Source organism: Petromyzon marinus, chromosome 1 (genome assembly GCF_048934315.1).
Source record: "Petromyzon marinus isolate PM22_M1 ecotype Great Lakes invasive population chromosome 1, UKy_Petmar_22M1.pri1.0, whole genome shotgun sequence".
In the NCBI taxonomy this organism is placed as follows: domain Eukaryota; kingdom Metazoa; phylum Chordata; class Hyperoartia; order Petromyzontiformes; family Petromyzontidae; genus Petromyzon; species Petromyzon marinus.
In genome coordinates this window covers 24,283,667-24,302,723 of record NC_133667.1, presented here as the reverse complement: position 1 = coordinate 24,302,723, position 19,057 = coordinate 24,283,667, and the positions used below count along the sequence as shown (strand labels likewise).

Genomic DNA, 19,057 nt, shown 5'->3' with positions numbered 1-19,057 from the left:
TGTAAGTACATCGTGAATAAATAAGATCTGGTGCACAAGCCGTCGAACATTAAGAGATGTTAAGTTTGACCCAATGTAGAGATCACAGTGGTGAGTCCTATATGGGCAGTTCAATGCAAATCTTAAGGCCGAGTGATAGATGCAATCAAGCTTCTTCAGTACAGTACTTGGGGCTGATTTATACACGATGTCACACTAGTCAAGTAGAGGCAGTATGGTAGCTTGTATCAATTCCAAACGGAACATTGGGGGGAAGCAGTGCTTGTGTCGATACAGAAAACCAATTTTTATTTTTGTCTTTTTACCAATATAATCAATGTTATCTTCAAAACTAAGTTTTGAATCCAGGATGACCCCAAGATACTTATAGATCTTGACTTGCTCTATTTGATAATTATTCAAGGAATGTAATTGGGGAAAAATAACTTCCTGCTTTAGTCCCGGAGAGAAGCATATCACCTTGGTTTTGGAGGTATTCAGGACTAGTTTAAGAGAAACTAGCTGATGTTGTAGTTTGTTGAAATCACCCTGGAGCTTAGCAATCACGTCATCCGGAGAGCGGCCAGCAGTAATCAGTATCGTGTCATCTGCAAAAAGATTTACCCTGGAATGATCCAGTTCAGTGCCCAAGTCATTGACATTAAGAGAGAACAAGAGGGGGCCGAGGATGGAACCCTGTGGAACCCCTTTTGTTATCTTAACACTGTTTGACCTCCAACCATCTGTGAATACAGTTTGGGTGCGAGAAAAGAGGTAATTTTTTAACCATTGTACTGTGTTCTCGGAAAAACCGAGGCAACTTAGTTTACTAAGCAGGGTGTTGTGGTCAACTGTATCAAAAGCTTTGGACAGGTCAAGAAAAAGACAGGCACAGTACTGCTTATATCAAGGCTATTGTAAATTTGATTCAAAGAGTCTAATGCAGCAGATGTGGTGCTGTATTTTTTCCAGAACCCAGATTGTTTTAGATGTAGTAGATTGTTGGTGGACAGGAAACTGCTAATTTGGTAGTTCAATAATTTTTCAAAAATTTTCATCAATGGGGACAAAATTGAGATAGGTCGGTAGTTATTGGGATCATCTTTAGGGCCCCCTTTGTGAAGTGGACGGACATAGGAATGTTTCCATTCTAGAGGAACTGATGCTTCTTTGATGGACAGGTTGGCCCTATTGGGTTCACAGTGGCCACCTTGATTTTCTGATGGTTGCGCGAAAGACACTGGACCACTATTTTTAAGAGCATGAGTTCGAGCCCTGGGGCTGTTTCTCTCGCAAGAGGCTTCTAATAGCTGTGGTAGAGACACGGAACCGGTGAAGATATTGATTTTGGTTACCAAATAAGCACTGGATCGCTACTTAAAGCTGTTAATTTTTCATTAAATTCCAATTGGGTAAATAGTTCAAGTGGTCACACTTACGGACGTGATTCATTAACAGAACACACGAGATCACTTCGTTGGGAGTCAACTGTGGTGGATGACCTGTGGATAGACTGACCCTGCCGTGAGAACAAGGAATTTCCACCAGTGGTTTACTTCCACCAAGCGCTGTCCCACGCTCTCTTAATTAGGATATGCTTTGAATTTGGATTTGACCAACAACCGTTTGTAGACAAAGCACACTACTCCAGATGATTCGGTGAATATTGATTTGGAGCTTTCGTGACTGCAGGAATCCATACGTGACTTTACCGAAAGAACCAAAGAGTATTATTCAGTGAGTTTGACATTGGAACTATAACAGCAACGTGCCACCAGGGGACATGGCTCGCGGTTCGAAGTCTAGTGGCCACGCTGATTAATACTGTTGGGTGTGTTAACCCGAAGAATACAATGCACCGTCCACTTTACAGTACACCTTAAATATCCTGTGACGTAATTATCAAAGAGCGAGTCATTTTCGGTGTGATGGTCCAAATTTGGTAAATTTGAAAAAGATTCTCGTTTGGGATTTTGTGCAAAGCAATCATTGCCCGCCCCCCCCCCCCCCCTACTGGGAAAACACTTGGCAGGATCCTCGGTGAAAAAAACAAGAGTCGGCGAGACACTTCTGTGTAAAGAAGTGCAATAATGAGATCTTCAAATCAGCCTGGGTGTTACGGGGGTCATCGCGATCGGCTGAGTGGTAAAGTCGCGAGTTCAAATCCCGGTTTAGGGTTCACTTGGCGGTATCCTCATTAATTTGCAGCAAAACCAGCCTCGTCACCATCGTCATTCTCATCAGTAATCGTCGTTGATGACGTTTACTATTGTGGGGAAGTCCGTAGCGGTCATCATTTCCACCGCCGACTCAGGGCCGGCAACGGATGAGTTGCCACCTCTCCGATAAATACATCATCTCCAAAAGTAACGTCGATGATCGTGGACATTTGTTGAGCAGGTGAAAGCCCAATTCGGACCAAGGGTTACTTTGTTTCGAGGGAGACTTCAAGAGATCTGAACCGAATACCCATGGTCTATGGGCCTTACCACCTACCTCTTCCTCACCCGTGCACTGTCCAGCGTCTAGATCCGCTCAGCCTCAAAACTTGCAGGTGCAACAGAAGCCGCCAAATTGAGTGTATGAACATTTTTATCAACACCTCATCCGTATTTGTCTCTCTCGCACATTGCACAGCCGCTGAGCCGATGGAACGGGTTAATTAATGACGTACAGGGAGGTTAATTAGTAATTAATTGGCAGCACTCCCAGGAGTAGGGGGGGGGGTTAAGGTTCAACTCATTCCGTTGACCCCCAATCTCCATATCTCCCCGCCTCCGCTATTGGGGGCGGCTGAACATTTCCAGGGGGTTTATTGGGCGAGTGGTCGAGTGGTCGTGTGGTCGTGTGTTCGACACAGGTGTGCGGAGGTGCGTCCAGTGGACGGGCGTGTTACGTGTTCGATGAGACAGGTGTGTTGGGCGCTCGGTAGACAGAGTAGTGTGTTAGACGAGGGGTGTGACGCGTGAGGCAGGCAGGTGTGACAGGTGATCATACAGGTGTGTTAAGTGTTAGGTCGGACAGGTGTGTTTATGTGCTCGGAATACAGACAGGTGTGTGTGTGTGTGTTACGTGGTAGGTATATAGAAAAGTGTTATGTGTTAGGTGATTATAAAGGTGTCTTAAGTATAAGGTATAAAAATAAGTATGATAGTCTTTAGATATATAAACAGGTGCGTTGTGCAGGCGTGTTATGCTTAAAGTATATTGACAGGTTTGTTAATTGTCAGATTTCCATGCAGGCGTTTTATCTGCTGTATAAACAGGCGTGTTAGCTGTGTCCATGCAGGTGTTTTATCTGCTGTATAAACAGGTGTGTTAGCTGTGTCCATGCAGGTGTTTTATCTGCTGTATAAACAGGTGTGTTAGCTGTGTCCATGCAGGTGTTTTATCTGCTGTATAAACAAGCGTGTTAGCTGTGTCCATGCAGGTGTTTTATCTGCTGTATAAACAGGTGTGTTAGCTGTGTCCATGCAGGTGTTTTATCTGCTGTATAAACAGGCGTATTAGCTGTGTCCATGCAGGTGTTTTATCTGCTGTATAAACAGGCGTGTTAGCTGTGTCCATGCAGGTGTTTTATCTGCTGTATAAACAGGCGTGTTAGCTGTGTTTATGCAGGTGTTTTATCTGCTGTATAAACAGGCGTGTTAGCTGTATAAACAGGTGTGTTAGCTGTGTCCATGCAGGTGTTTTATCTGCTGTATAAACAGGTGTGTTAGCTGTGTCCATGCAGGTGTTTTATCTGCTGTATAAACAGGCGTGTTAGCTCTGTCCATGCAGGTGTTTTATCTGCTGTATAAACAGGTGTGTTAGCTGTGTCCATGCAGGTCTTTTATCTGCTGTATAAACAGGCGTGTTAGCTGTGTCCATGCAGGTGTTTTATATGCTGTATAAACAGGCGTGTTAGCTGTGTCCATGCAGGTATTTTATCTGCTGTATAAACAGGTGTGTTAGCTGTGTCCATGCAGGTGTTTTATCTGCTCTATAAACAGGCGTGTTAGCTGTGTCCATGCAGGTGTTTTATCTGCTGTATAAACAGGCGTGTTAGCTGTTTATGCAGGTGTTTTATCTGCTGTATAAACAGGCGTGTTAGCTCTGTCCATGCAGGTTGTTTTATCTGCTGTATAAACAGGTGTGTTAGCTGTGTCCATGCAGGTGTTTTATCTGCTGTATAAACAGGTGTGTTAGCTGTGTCCATGCAGGCGTGTTAAGCGAGCAGGTGTATCGGTCGGGGTGTGAAGTGTAAGTGTAGATACTGGTGGTGTTTAAGGACCCAGGTAAACCGTGGGAGGTTCGTAATGGACTACGCTGTACTGGACGCTGTGGATGTGGTGGTGTTGGTGGTCTACTTCGTACTGGTGATGGTGGTTGGGATGTGGGTGAGTTATTCAATGCAGTACATACAGTCGATACACTGTAGACACTTCGTCCTTAGATACGCACACAGACATTTCTCCAGGACAATTAAAGATTCTGATTGTATGTACCGTATGTTGAACTTCTTTTGCACCGTGCGTCGCCAACCGTGCTAATGACACAAAGACAAAGATCCCCCGTTTAGCCTTACCAGACTGTTGGCGCAAGTGCTGTTAGCGAGCAGCACCTATGAAGGCCAGCACGGTACACGATGGGGTGGGTGGCCAGCACCACGCCCGGCCGCCTTTGTCTCCCTAGTGGTGATGTTTACTACACACCGCATCAGGTACTCATTTGAGCCTGAGTCCACCTAGGGGAGGCTCAGGACCGATTCAGATAATCGTTATCGGTGTCGCCCGTGAGCGAGAATCGAACTCGGGCCTCCGGGTTTGTAGCGCAGCGAGCTAACCGCTACACCGCCGCTCCGCTGACACACACACACCGACATACACACCGACATGCACGCATATAAACACTTGCATACACATACTGCCCTTACATTGAGTCACACGCATGCGTACACAGTCACATAGACACAAATACAAAAATACGCGCATACTACAAAAACAGCAGCAGCCGCGACTAAATGATGGGGATGTCACCGCGGCAATGATGCCAGGCTGAGCGAACTTTGAGATCTGTGAAGTGGCAAAAACGCTCCCTGTCTGGAAATCACAGCACAGACCCAGATGCTCTGGGTTAACTGACTGGCACATGCACCACCTGCACGTTTCACTGTGCCAACGATGGGTTTTAGCTGCCGGATGCTCTGCCCATTGTTGTGAGGGCGTGCCACGGTGGCTAGGAGATGTTAACTACCTCGCCTGGTATACAGGAGGTTGTGGATTCGATCCCGACCCTGACGCCTGCTGTATATTTGAAGATTGCGGTGTCTCTCTCCCCGTGGTCGCGTGAAAATTTCTCCGGGTCCTCCGGTTTTTCCCTCCACATTTAAAAACACGCATTTAGAGTATTTGGCTGCTATTAATGTCCACACGATTAGCCACTTCGCTGAGCTGTTATTTGTGGCCAGGTCGCATCTGAGTGTTGCTTCTCTGCATCCAGTTATTGCTGTACAGTGGCTTCGACCGGTCGCGCAGTAGCAACTTTCACGAGCCTCTTCCAAACAGGTCGATTGTGACACCACTGCTATAATTTGTTGGCAGGATCCACTTAGCTTCAAAGGGCATCCTTAGCCACACGGAGGATGATTCTGAATTCCTAGCCATGCAGCTTTTTCCAGGGCTGCACATCATCATCACGAAGGTCCTTAATGATCGTGTAATTGCCCTTAATGAGATCCAGAAAGCAAAGGCGTAGATCGGGTTGAAATTTCCAACACATTTTTTTTTTAGCAGACGCAATGTGAGCATTGGTGATGGTTGCCGATACCCCCACCAAAGACAACGATCCATGGAGGGACCACAGGCAAAGACTGATGAGTCAAGCCTTCTGTGACTTCCTGTCCCAAGTGCTCGTGCAGCTTTACTGCCCGAGTGGATCATGCTGTTAACACTGGGATATTAACGTGATCGGAACGGACGATGCAGATTAATTCAATGATAATGGTAGGAGGCTGCTGGATTTCTGTGCAGCCAATGGGCTTGTAGCTAAAAATATTGTACGCTGTTCCTTCATAGGTAAGCCTCAAAAACATGGGTGCATGTGTAGTGAGCGACTTCCGAGACGCGTCGTGTAGAAGGCTTCTTATTTATTCTCACACTTAAAGCACAACACTGGGCGATACATCTATGTAACGTTCTACGTAGCTACACATCACTGACCCTTCTACACAACCCCATCGTCGGCGTCCAACTACACAGCTGTCTGACTAGCGCAGCGACGGCGACGATGAGAGCCTTGCAGAAGATCAGCCACACGGCCGGACGACGAAGTGAGATGACGGCGAGCAGCGACGCAGCCAGGACTCAGGACCCGCAACAGCACCGAACCTCTGGCTCTGTTCCCCTTATATACCCCCCGGCGCGGCCAAGCCCCGCCTCCGGCCACGCCTCCTTCCAGAACTTTTGAGCAGGTTCCTGGAACTTCCCGACTGACTCCGCCTTACACCTTTACCCCAGATACGCCTCCCTCATAATTAGACATTACGTAACATGCCCATAACCACGAATACCCCTTCAGGCCGACAGGTGGCACCCTGTCATTACACATGCATGGGTCCTCACAAGAATATTTGCTGCACTCTGTCATGACAGAGCAATGAATGCGAGCCCAAGTTGTCGACATTAAAACCTTCAATATTGTTGATCTGTTCATGGAGCATTGGCTTGTCATATTTGAGATGCCCCTGCCATTATTTCCTTACAATATTCAAATCACATTTCACGTTTTTTTTTTTTTTACTGCTGCATACAGCTGCGATGTGGTCAGGTTTCGTGACGTTCAGTGTTTCTGGATGCTCTTTGCATGAATAATGCCGGATAAAATCAAAATTTTTATTTTTATTACTGTTTTCTGGACTTTCTCTGATGTCAGGAGATGAAGTGGTCGGTATCACCCTGCCTGCTTCGTGTTGTTGTTCACCTCTCTACCCTTGACCGTGTTCGGTTTCCTATACTTTCTGTGGCGTCCTCGTGCCATTTTTGACGTGTGATTTGCAATGTTCACCATCGTGATATTAAATTTGCCATTATGACACTATATACGCACCTCTGATGAGCATGGTTGGCTACGTACCGTGTGAAAGAAGTTCAACAAACATGCAATTGTACTATTTTACAACGGTATAAGCAAAGACGTGGACATGTTACACGAAGACCCAAGGCTCGAACCCACAACCTCAGTGTTGCCGGTGCAGTATCTCCAACATAGCCATTATGATCCGAACACGGTCAATATTAGGAAGCCCTTGTAAAAGACAACCAGACCCAGTGCACAAACATATAACCCATTGGATCATAATATTGGACGTGAAACCCTCTACGTATGAAATTATACAAACAAATCCATTATCTCAATGGTGGCAGCGGCTCAGTGTGTCGCTGAGCTGCGTTGGCTTCCGGTTGCCAAACAAATACGTTATAAGGTCGCACTCATCACACACAAAGTGCTTGCCACAAATGAACCACAATACCTTGCTGATCTCGTCAGGGAGCATAAACCATCACGCAAACTCTCACGGTCATCCTCGCAGCAGCGGCTTTTTGGCTCACCAATAGGACAAAGATGGTCACCGCATCACTCGCTTTCAGATGCGCTTCTGCGGCCGTCTGGAACGCTCTTCCTCCAGATATTAGGAAGCCACTGGAGATATGCAGTTTTACATCTAAATTAAAACCTAATTTATTTAGAACTGTTTTTTGTCTTTAGTTTGTTGCCCATCCCCCCGCACATTCGATTAGCATGGTTGCCTACATACGATGCGAAAGAAGTTCAACATAAATACGTACATGGTAATTGGGAACTTGACTTGGCCATTGTGAATCTCTTGCCGGTCTTCTCCCCCTCCCCAGGCTTCGTGCCGGACGAATCGCTCGACGGTGGGGGGGTATTTTCTGGCCGGTAGGACCATGACATGGCTCCCGGTAAGTCCAACCACACTCATTCACTCGCTCACTCCCTTGTGTCTGTGTTTAAAACTCTATGTATGTGTGTCTGTATGTATGTGTGTGTAGGCATGTGTATTTGTGAAGAGTGTCAAGTCTCTTTTCATTTTTGTTTAACACATGATGCATTTCTGGCACAAATCTGCCACCCAAAGCACTGTACTTCGAATTAGGCGAACTGAGTTCGATACCCGCTCGTGGCCAACACCTTTGACGATTATCTGAACCGATCCTGGGCCTCTCCTGGGTCGACTCAGCCTTAAACGAGGACTGTGTAAACATTGCCAGTGGGAAGCCAGAGGCGGTCGGGCGTGGTGCTGGCCACCCACCACCTCGTGTGCTGTGCCGGCCTTTATATGTGCTTGCAAACACCACTTGCCTCAACAGTCTTTGTCTTGGTATCTGTAACTATGCGTGTTTAGTCTTGTAGTGGTTAGCGAAAATATCTTGAGGAAACTGGAGCCCACACGTGTGGGGCGGGTAACATTCATTCCCCATATAGATGGAAACAGATGGAAATTAAGTCACCTGCTGCACCCCCTTCTGCTCGCCAGCCAGGGTGATGACAACCTTGATGCCCACGGGAAGGGAGTTTCACAACAATTGCGCGATCCACCAATCCTCGCCTCCACACTGCTGGATTACAGGCGTGCACAGCCACCGCCACCACCCGACATAGCAGCATTCCAAACTAACTCAACCTTCTTCTTTGGTTCTTTCGGTAAAGTCACGTAGAATGAGAATAAAATAATAAATTGATAAAATAAAATAACAATAATATTCTCACGACGTTTCGGCCACAACACAAGCGGCCTTCATCAGGTGAAGGGAGCGAGACTGTCTGGTAGGACAGCGCTGGAGTGAGAGAGCCACGTTCAGATGAAACGTCGTGAGAATATTATTGTTATTTTATTTTATCAATTTATTATTTTATTCTCATTCTACGTGACTTTACCGAAAGAACCAAAGAAGATGAATCATTGCAGTCACGAAAGCTTTAAATCGAAATTTAACTCAACCTTGTTTTGAACCAGCTAAGGCCCACTGAGCTATAGAGCTATGTTTCAGATGCGACCTGGCTATCACAAATGATAGCCCAACGAAGTGGCTTATCATCATCATCATCACGTGGAATTGATAGCAGCCAAATCACTCTAAACGCGTGATGTTGATTCTCAATGTGGAGGGAAAAACCAGCGGACCCAGAGACAAATCCACACGAGCACTGGGACAAAGACACCCGAAAACTCCAAATATTCAACAGACGTCCGGGTCGGGATCGAACCCACGACCTCCTGTATACCAGGCGAGATAGTTGACATCTCCCAGCCACCGGAGCACCCAGCAATGCTGTGCCACAATGCCGTCTACAGCCCACGAGGTAGCCCTGGCAGGTACAGTATCCGTGTACCGTGTGTGTACGTATGCTCTTTGCAGGGACGCTCTGTGTACATATGACCCGCACCTCTGATTAGCACAGTTGGCAACGTACGGTGCGAAGCAAGTTCAACATGTTCAACGTACAATCCTGTGCGAAAGGTTTCTCTTTGGTGTTTGAACATCTTAACACCTGTTTTATTTCCAGAAAGGGGTAAAACCTTTTCTTATTTTTTTTTCATACATATGTAGTGTCAGCGAGTCAGAGACGAGGTTTGTAATTTAGTTTTCATTTTTGTTTTATTTTTTTACCTACGTGACTTTAACCGAAAGAACCAAAGAGTATGTTTGTAGAGGTACTTTCTTTATTGAGCACACACGACCTGCACACGCTACAGCCGCAAGCCTATGCACAGCACGAGCCGACGACTAACACCGACGGCGCTGACGAAGACAACCAACAACTATCTCGCAGCGCAATGTCGAGCGAGGACGGCAGCGACGATGGCGACGAGACTCCAGCAACAACTGCACGATCCACTCCCAGTAGCGGCTGCCTCAGGCGCCCGCTCTCGGCCCCTTTTATGCTCCCAGCGCGGCCTGGCTCCGCCCTGGCCACGCCTCCCTTCTCGAACCCACTAACAGGTTCCAGGGGCTTCCAGATGGGGCCCTCCATAATAACCCTTAGGGGCCGTCCATAAATGACGTCACGCGATTTTGGACGATTTTTGACCCCCCCCTCCCTCGTCACACGGCGACACAAAAAGTCAGACCCCCCCCCTCAAATATGACGTCACAAAGATCTGCCCCCCCCCCCCAAATAAAACATGCTTCAAATCGCTTTAAACTATTGTCATTAATTAAGTAGGACGTGTTGTCTATATTTATTTAAAGTTGCGCATTTTGATGTGACGTCACATTTCTCAAACCCCCCCCCCTCGTCACACATCGTCACAAATTTCTGACCCCCCCCCCCAGGTGTGTGACGTCATTTATGGACGGCCCCTTAGCTCAGTTCCTCCGCCCTGCCGACACACACACACACCGTGTATATGCTCGCCGGCGTGTACACTGTTTGTCCACCACAGTTGCCGCTGTTGGCCACCAGCCGGCGCTATTACGCTACACGTACATACTGTGGGCACGTGTTTGTTTTGGATGCCTTGTGAGTGACAGATCGGAGCCTCGCTGATGTCCAGTAACGTGGGGAGCGGCCTCTTCATCGGGCTCGCGGGGTCAGGGGCCGCCGGAGGAATTGCGATTGGAGGGTTTGAGTGGAACGTATGTGCACACACAAAGACAAAGATCACCCGTGTAGCCGTAACAAACTGTTGGGGCAAGTGCCGTTAGCGAGCACCTATGAAGGCCGACACGGCGTACGGGGGTGGGGGTGGTCAGCACCACGCCCGGCCGCCTTTGTCTCCCTCGTGGTGATGTTTACACACCACGCCAGGTTACTCATTTTGAGGCCGAGTCGACCTAGGGGAGGCCCAAGACCGGTTCAAGGTCATTGTCAGTGGTGTTGGCCGTGAGCGGGAATTGAACTCGGGTCACCGGATTTGTAGCATAGTGCATTAACCACTACAGGCATTGACACATTGACACACATACACACGGGGAGGCACAGTGGTCAACACTTGCACACAAGAGCAAATAGGGCCTGGGTTCGATTGGCGATTTGGGCGTTTTCCTGTGTGGAGTTTGTATGTTTTCCCCCTGTTCTGCGTGGGATTTCCTCCGAGTTCCCTGGTTTTGATTTGGAAAGTTAGCTGTACGCACCACTGCTTACTTCAGCTTCCGTGCCTGAGTATGCAGGCTATCTGACCGAGAGCAATGTATCCTGACCATTCTCGGCGATGGGGCTATGTGCAGATCTGTCAAGTTATCTGTGAGCTCTTCGCACACAATCCAAAGAGATGAACGCAGGATTCAACGTAGGCAAACCAGCCAGAAATGTTGTGCACATTCACACGCGGATCTGTATGCACACGGCACCATAAAACCAGACGGTATGCATCTGCTGTGGAATTGATAGGAAACTTTGTACTTTGACACTATCCTGTACATAAGCGCAATTATTTATGTATTTAGATTTATTTTTAAAGTACAGTAATCACTTTCTCAATTGGGACGCACATATAAACAAAGCCAAAGATCCCCCGTATAGCCTTGAACAGACTGTTGGGGCAAGTACTGTTAGCGAGCATCTATGAAGGCTAGCATGGCACACGAGGCGGTGGGTGGCCAACACCACGCCCGGCCACCTTTGTCTCCCCAATGCTGATGGTTACACACAGCGCCAGGTGCCCATTTAAAGATCGAGTCGATCTACGGGAGGCCCAGGGTCGGTTTCAAATTATCGCCACGGTTGTTGGTCGAACAAGGTACTGCCCAGGTTCAATGGTGGAGCCAGGATTTTCAGGTAGAGGGGGGCAACCCCTCCAGCAATGAAAAATGATAGAGAAGTTGTTAGTAATAAGTAAGGACTTGTCCCTTGCTTTTTATTCGATGCGTGTGCGGCGATGGCGCAGCCATCGATCGAGGGTCAAATTCGAACCGCGTTGTGTGATCGGCATCGCGCTCGCTGAAGGTGTTGATGTCTTCAGGGAAGTCGTGTACTGTATCCGCAACTGCGCACAATTCTGAGTCGCTTATAACTGCTTTGCCGTTACTTATTGCCAATTATGGACTCAGACTATTGTCCTATCTTCTCATAGAGTCTCTGGCACGTAATAATATGCTTCACCGTGGCAGTGGGGGTCGTAAAATGCCGATTTATTGCTAATAAACTCCAATGATCCGATCGAAATTAGAGATTTCGATCGGATCATTGGGGGGCACGTACCACCCCCCTCCCCCCCCACACTGGCTCTGCCAGTGCCCAGGTTCAAAGTGCAGTGTGTTAACCATTGCTCTACCGCTTCCCACAAACGCATCTCATGACACGAGCACACGGACGTTGCGAGCTCCATTCATGGCCGGGGACACTTTGTTGTCGATGAGATCCCAGCAGAAGTTCCCCGCCACTGCAGATGACCGGGTTTTCTTGTCATCGAAAGTCAGCAGCCGGTACCGATCAAAGCTGAACACGTTCCCATTGAGTGATCTCCAAGCCAATGGCATGCGGGGGTGGGCCCAATGCACTTGTGACATCAGGGCCAACCTACGACGCGATTGGTCGAGCTGCTTATTCAGAATAATATTTATCCTGGAGAAATCCGATGAGCTATAAAGCTCTTTTTTCACAGATGTCCAGTTATGGCGCCGGGTAAGAATGTTACAACAACAAACAATATAAAAAAAAAACACGATAGGAGTGCAAAGTACGAGAAAGGTAAATCAATCACACAAACACATACAAATAAAACTAAACCATCCCCATCTATCACGTGAGACTTCCCAGTGGGTTCTTCATCTTGACGCCGATAGCACAATCGAGTTAAGATTTTGGGAAAACAAAAATACGTATTTACGTATGAACTTCTTTCGCACCGTACGTAGCCAACCATGCTAATCGAAGGTGCGGGGGGAAGGACAACAAACTATTAACACAAAAAGCAGTTCTAAAGAAAATCGTTTTCAATCTAAATGATTTAGAAAGACAACGATTGATAACATCGGATATGTGAAAATGTCGGAGATGTGAAGATTTAATAGAGAATGACAGTTACACCGTCGTGCACAAGTAGGTTCGCAGCCCAAAATTAATAGCAAACTGCTTTGAACACGGAACAAAATGCTTTCCTGTGCGTTAGAAGTGAGCGAATGTACGCGAGACGAAGAACACATTCCTGTTTGTGAATTTAAAAAAATCCCTGGTGATGCTGCCGCGTTGGCAGTGATGCACAAGTAAAATAATATCATAATATTGCCTTAAAAGAGAACAAATATATATCAGGTGATGTTTTGACCATTGGCCCTTCTTCCATTTGTGATTTTGAGAAGGGCCATTTCCCACAAAATGTTTACGGGTATATATATATTTACACTCATAGGCCACTGTTATTAAACGAATGTGGTGAGTTTTTGTTTGTTTATTTGTATTAAAACATTTTTTGCATTTGTGAGCATCTAAAGAATTTGACAGTGACACCGTTACACACAAATACTCCACACGGTGTGGGCAGTTGGGTTGCTCGGGGGTGGGTACACGATGGTCGGCTATGCGTGTACCTATTTTGAATTCCTTCCGCACCGTATCTAGCCAACCATACTCATCGGAGGTGCGACGTAGTACAACTAGAACCAGTGGCGGTAGTAACGACATTATCAGCTCATCGGGGTGCGGCAATTAATCAGGTTGGGGCCTGAATAACTATTGCAAACGTATCTCATTGTGGTTATGAAGGGGGCTCCATCTCGTGGCTTTGGCCACCAACGGGAATGGGCCAAGGCACCCTCTGCCCCCACGCTAATTACGCTACTGACTATAACTCGACGTGCCGTGCGGTGTGTTCTCCTATAACGCGGCAGTTGCGTTCCTGAAGAACACCGCGTTATGGAAAAATCGCGTTATGATAAATAACACGTGAGACCCGTATGCAGGCTGAACAAAGACTGAGGCGCGTCGGTAGCATCTAGAAGCATCCAGCAGCATCCCTTCCTGCGTGGATGCTCAGCCGAGGCAGCTGTACGACCGCGTATTCCTACTCGAGCGACGTACTGCTGTTCACGCGATTGTGTTATATCCATGAAAACATGCGCTATAGAAGGACAGACTCTGTGATCTTAGAAGCCTACGGCGGGAGCTGTGCCCTGGTTTGTACGCCGGACTAGGAGTTGCTAACGAGTTGGCCCCCCATGCGGCGGCGTGCAGGCCAGCTGGGTGCTGGTGGCCCTGGGCTGGGTGTTCGTGCCGGTGTACATCGCCGCCGGCGTGCTCACCATGCCGGGCTACCTGAGACGGAGGTTCGGAGGGCAGAGAATCTCACTCTACCTGTCGGGGCTCTCGCTGGCCCTCTACGTGTTCACCAAGATATCGGTGGATTAATGCGCGGCGCGCACACACACACGCGCATGTAACGCCTAAACCTCACCACCACCACCATCAACAACAATCACCTCCTTTCTCCGCCGTGACCATCATCGCCTTCTCTTCCATTATCATTGCTACTGTTGTCGCCAATATCGCCACCATCGTAGTAGCGGATGCAGGGGCGAGGCGATGGGGCAACCCCAAAAGTTGGTATTGTATTTATATATCTTTTTTTAGTAGTGTAGGGCGTTATTTTAAAAGCTTAACAATTTATGACTGCCGCTACCTCCTGGGAAGTTCTAGATCTGCTTCTGTATGTATATTGAACTTCTTTCGCACCGTGCGTAGCCAACCATGCTAATCGGAGGTGCAGGGTATGGTGCTTTTACACCATCGCCACCATCACTACCAACTGCTCCCCAGACCATCACCGCCACACCTCCAGCACCACAGGCACTGAGGCTGTGACTGTGCAATCCCATGTCGGTAACTGGGCTCGCATGGTCATCATGCCCGTCATGGATTCTTGATGTCAAGCTACAGGCCCCGACGATGCTGCATCTGCCGAAGTCAACGTCAGTCCGCCTGTTTGTCTTGTCTCTCCACTGTAGACAGACATCTTTGCTGGAGCTATTTTCATCAAGGTGTCCCTGGGCTGGGACATCTACTTGTCCACCGTGGTGCTCATCGCTGTGACAGCAATTTACACTATTGCCGGTACAGACACACATGTAGCCATACACTTACACATGTAAATCCGCCTATACACTTATACACGTACAGTGTCCAAAAGACAAATATCCCCCGTATAGCCTTACCAGACTGTTGGGGCAAGTGCTATTAGCGAGCACCTATGAAGGCCGGAACTGCACACGAGGGGGTGGGTAGCCAGAAACACGCCCGGCCGCCTTTGTCTCCCAAATGACATTGTTTGTACACATCACACTAGGTACTCAATTGAGACTGAGTCGACCTAGGGGAGCCCCAGGACCGGTTTAGATAATGGCCACTTGTGTTGGCTATAAGCGGGAATCGAACTCGGGTTGCTGATTCGTAGCGCATCGCACTCACTGGTACACCATTGCTCCTTATATCCTCATACATGATGATATAAATGTACCCATACACTTGCACGCATATATGTATAACAAGAGTACAAAGACAAGCACCCCCATCTAACTATACATATGTTTGTGGCAAGTGCTGAGAATGGGCACCTTCTAAGGCCCGAACGATGCACGCAGGGGTGGTGTGGCCAGCTTGTCTTCCCTGAAAGCTGACTTAGGGAAGAGCCAGAAACAGGGTCCTCTGGTGTTTCCCTCCACATTTAGAACCAATATGCATTTAGAGTATTTGACTGCTGTAAATCTCCAAATGACAAGGTACTTAATTGGGCTATCATTTGTGGCCAGGTCGCTTCTAAACAAGAGCTATATGTATAGCTATATGTATAGCTCAATGGGCCTTACCCGGTAAAATAAAAAAAAGGTTAATAGTAACTAAATATTGATTTAAAGCTTTCGTGACTGCAGTAATTCATATTCTTAGCTCTTTCGGTAAAGTCACATTAAAGGGAAGCAATAAAATAATAAAATATATATAAAACAATACAAATTCTCACGACGTTTCGACCATAACACAAACGGTCGTCATCAGGTGTGTCGGTTTGCATTAATTTATTTATTTTTAAACGGTGTATTTATTTATAAAAAACGTCAGCGCCACGCGCAGCAATTTGGCAGTTTATTTAGAAGGACTAGTCCATCTATGTTCTGAAAAGAGGTAGTAGTTACATTGGAGAAACCAAACGCCATGTCTCGGACCGCATTCGTGAACACAAAGCAGACCTTAAACACGGTAGGACCAACACCTCTGCCGTGGCAGATCACTGTTATAATTCAGTAGGCTCACATGACATTGACTTCTCCAAGACAGAGGTTCTTTGTAAGCCATCTGGCTACCATGAGAGATTCATTCATGAGGCTATCCACATATACAAGCACAGAGACAATTTCAACCGAAAAGATGGATTCTGGCTTAGCAATCATTGGAAAGATTTGATAAACCATTTCAGGTCTTAATTGATTGTTCAAGCTTACGGTGGCTTTCAGACAGCATACATTAATTTTTCGTCTCCCCCCTCCTCTTTTCAGAACATAGATGGACTAGTCCTTCTAAATAAACTGCTAAATCGCTGCGCGTGGCGCTGACGTTTTTAAATAAATAAATAAATCCACCGTTTAAAAATAAATACATTTATGCAAACCGACACACCTGATGACGACCGTTTGTGTTATGGTCGAAACGTCGTGAGAATTTTTTATTGTTTTATATATTTTATTATTTTATTGTTTCCCTTTAACGTGACTTTACCGAAAGAGCTAAGAATATAATAGTAACTAAATAGGTTAATATACCACCTGCTCCTGGTGGTACCCACGACTGGGAATTGAACTTAGATACCTGTGTGTAATATACATATTCAGCAATACACACGTACGTACGTCAATTTGCATTGTAATTTCGTTGTGAATAATGGTGAATTTGTACCCCCTCATGTTTTCCCTTGCCTCCCTGTGTCTTCACTTACCACCCTATCTCCATGTCTCCCTTCTCCATCCCGTGTGTCCCCGTGTCTCCCTTCACCCAATGTCTTCCTGTGTCTCCATGGCTGCCTTGTCCACCCCGCATCTCCCCATGTTTAGGAGGCCTGGCTGCTGTCATTTACACCGATGCACTCCAGACTGTGATCATGGTTGTGGGAGCAATGATTCTGATGGGAATTGGTGAGTATATGTAAACAACTACGAATTCTACTCATGCGCACGATGTTCAAAGATCCCACTTAACCTTACGTAGAATGTTGGGGCAAGTGCTGTTGGCGAGCACCGATGAAGGCTGACATGGCGCACAAATGGGTGGTGTAGCTATAATCCCACCCAGCTGCATTTGTCTCTCCAGTTGTTATGTTTACACACTCCACCAGACACTCATTTATGACTGAGTTAACCTAGGGTAGGCCTAGAGCCGGTTCAGATATCACTTGCCTTTAGCATTAGCCGTGGCTCGTTTTGGGACTTGGGAGTGCTGCCTTCATAGTATGGTGCGCTAACCACTATTCCACTGTTCCCCACACACGATGAACATCACCCCATAATCGGGGTAGAATTGGGACGATTCCTGCGCTGGCATCGCAAATGCATTTCATTGGCGATTCTGGATTTGAGGAAGCTTCCATAGTCCCCATTGTGTGTGGTTAGAATCGACGATAGTTTAGCTCAGCTAAAATCCTCGGCCTTTCCGGCCCGTGGGCCCTGATGTAGTTGCACCGCCTGCACAGTCGATAGCTGTACCACTTAAGCCTCTGTATTTACGAGAGGCCCTCTTACTGAGAGACCTTTGCCCATGGTCCAAAGTAGCAAATTCTATCAAATTCAGCAGGTACTTGTACAACAAACCCTTGCTTATCTTAAATATGTGCGACAATAAAAGCAACTTTTGTTTTCTTTCCTTCCAAGAGTTAGCAACTGCAAGTCTGAGTGTGTGAAACAACCATACTTCACCATACTGGTCAGTATGGGTTGGCAGTGACGGATTATCCTCGTGGAAAAAAGTAGATGCATATGCTATGGGCCCCGCACTTTCAAAAGGACCCCGCGCTAAACGCTTTCAAGCTCAGTGATTCTGCACTTGCTCTTTTACTATAGTACTACACTGCCTTCAACTTTTATGAACGAATGGGTGTTTAACGTTAGCGATTTGTCGTATTATTTGGCTGTATAGCAAATGAAAAAATCCAATTACTTTGCTATGCAAGTAAAAAAAAATTGTGTTTTCATAGTTACGTGTTATTTATTTTTATTTAGGACCCCTTTATAATAAATGCTACAGGCCCCCGCACTAACTTCATCCGGCACTGCGGGTTGGTGAGGTGGAGGTAGGTTAAGCAGTGGCTGAGATTTCACTCGCCGCCGGTGTTCGTCATGATCGGGAATCGAACTCGGTTTGTCGAGTCCACAGCGTAACGAGCTAACCACTCTGCCACCGCTCGAACCATGTGCAAAAATCCCCGCGGTCTAATAATGGCAACAGGAATTTGATGGCAACCGCTTTCCTTGGTTTGCATTTTGTACAATTCCTCTTTTTAAAAAAAAACCGCCCATATCTGCTATGATATTCTGCAATGATACTACAGTATATTAATATAAAATCAAAAGTCCAAATGCTGAACTAGCTACATGAGCCACAAACCTCACCCATTTCCCGTCAGCATCCGAAGGGTTTGGGGGTGGGAGCTGATGCAAAAATCCTCACCCACAGCTTTGAATCGTTGGCCGAGACCAGGCTGCTATGGATGTGATGGGGTCCAAGGTGAATAGACTAAAAACTATTTAAACTATTTTTTATTCTACCAGGTAAAGCCCATAGAGCTATATAGCTCTTTTTTAGAAGCGACCTGGCCACAAATGATAACCTGGCCACAAATGATAACGCGACGAAGTGGCTTATTACGTGTACATTTTTAGCAGCCAAATACTCTAAACGCATGTTTCTAGATGTGGAGGGAAAACTGGAGGAACCAGTAAAAAAATCCACGGGGAAAACATGCAAACTCCAAATATGCATGCATCGGGGTCGGGATTGAACCCACGACCTCCTGCATACCAGGCGAGGGAGTTACCATATCGTTACTAGAAGGATATTGGATGCATCATACAGGTGACAAAACAATATATTAACACAT

General features: G+C 46.8%; 1 protein-coding gene across 2 annotated transcripts in view; it reads left to right on the top strand.

The window, feature by feature from the left end:
- Positions 1–2,320: 2,320 nt before the first annotated feature.
- The window catches only part of LOC116938581 (sodium/glucose cotransporter 4), a 31,506-nt gene continuing 14,769 nt past the window's right edge, over positions 2,321–19,057 (top strand). The window contains exons 1-7 of one of the 2 annotated variants that reach the window (XM_076065914.1): positions 2,321–2,849; positions 4,250–4,358; positions 7,869–7,940; positions 10,515–10,619; positions 14,155–14,319; positions 14,925–15,030; positions 17,019–17,099. In XM_076065914.1, coding sequence (XP_075922029.1) covers positions 4,278–4,358; positions 7,869–7,940; positions 10,515–10,619; positions 14,155–14,319; positions 14,925–15,030; positions 17,019–17,099 — 610 coding nt within the window. In that variant the 5' untranslated portion in view covers positions 2,321–2,849; positions 4,250–4,277. Of the gene's footprint in view, positions 2,892–4,249; positions 4,359–7,868; positions 7,941–10,514; positions 10,620–14,154; positions 14,320–14,924; positions 15,031–17,018; positions 17,100–19,057 lie in introns of both variants that reach the window. The other variant, XM_032945907.2, reaches the window with a different exon arrangement.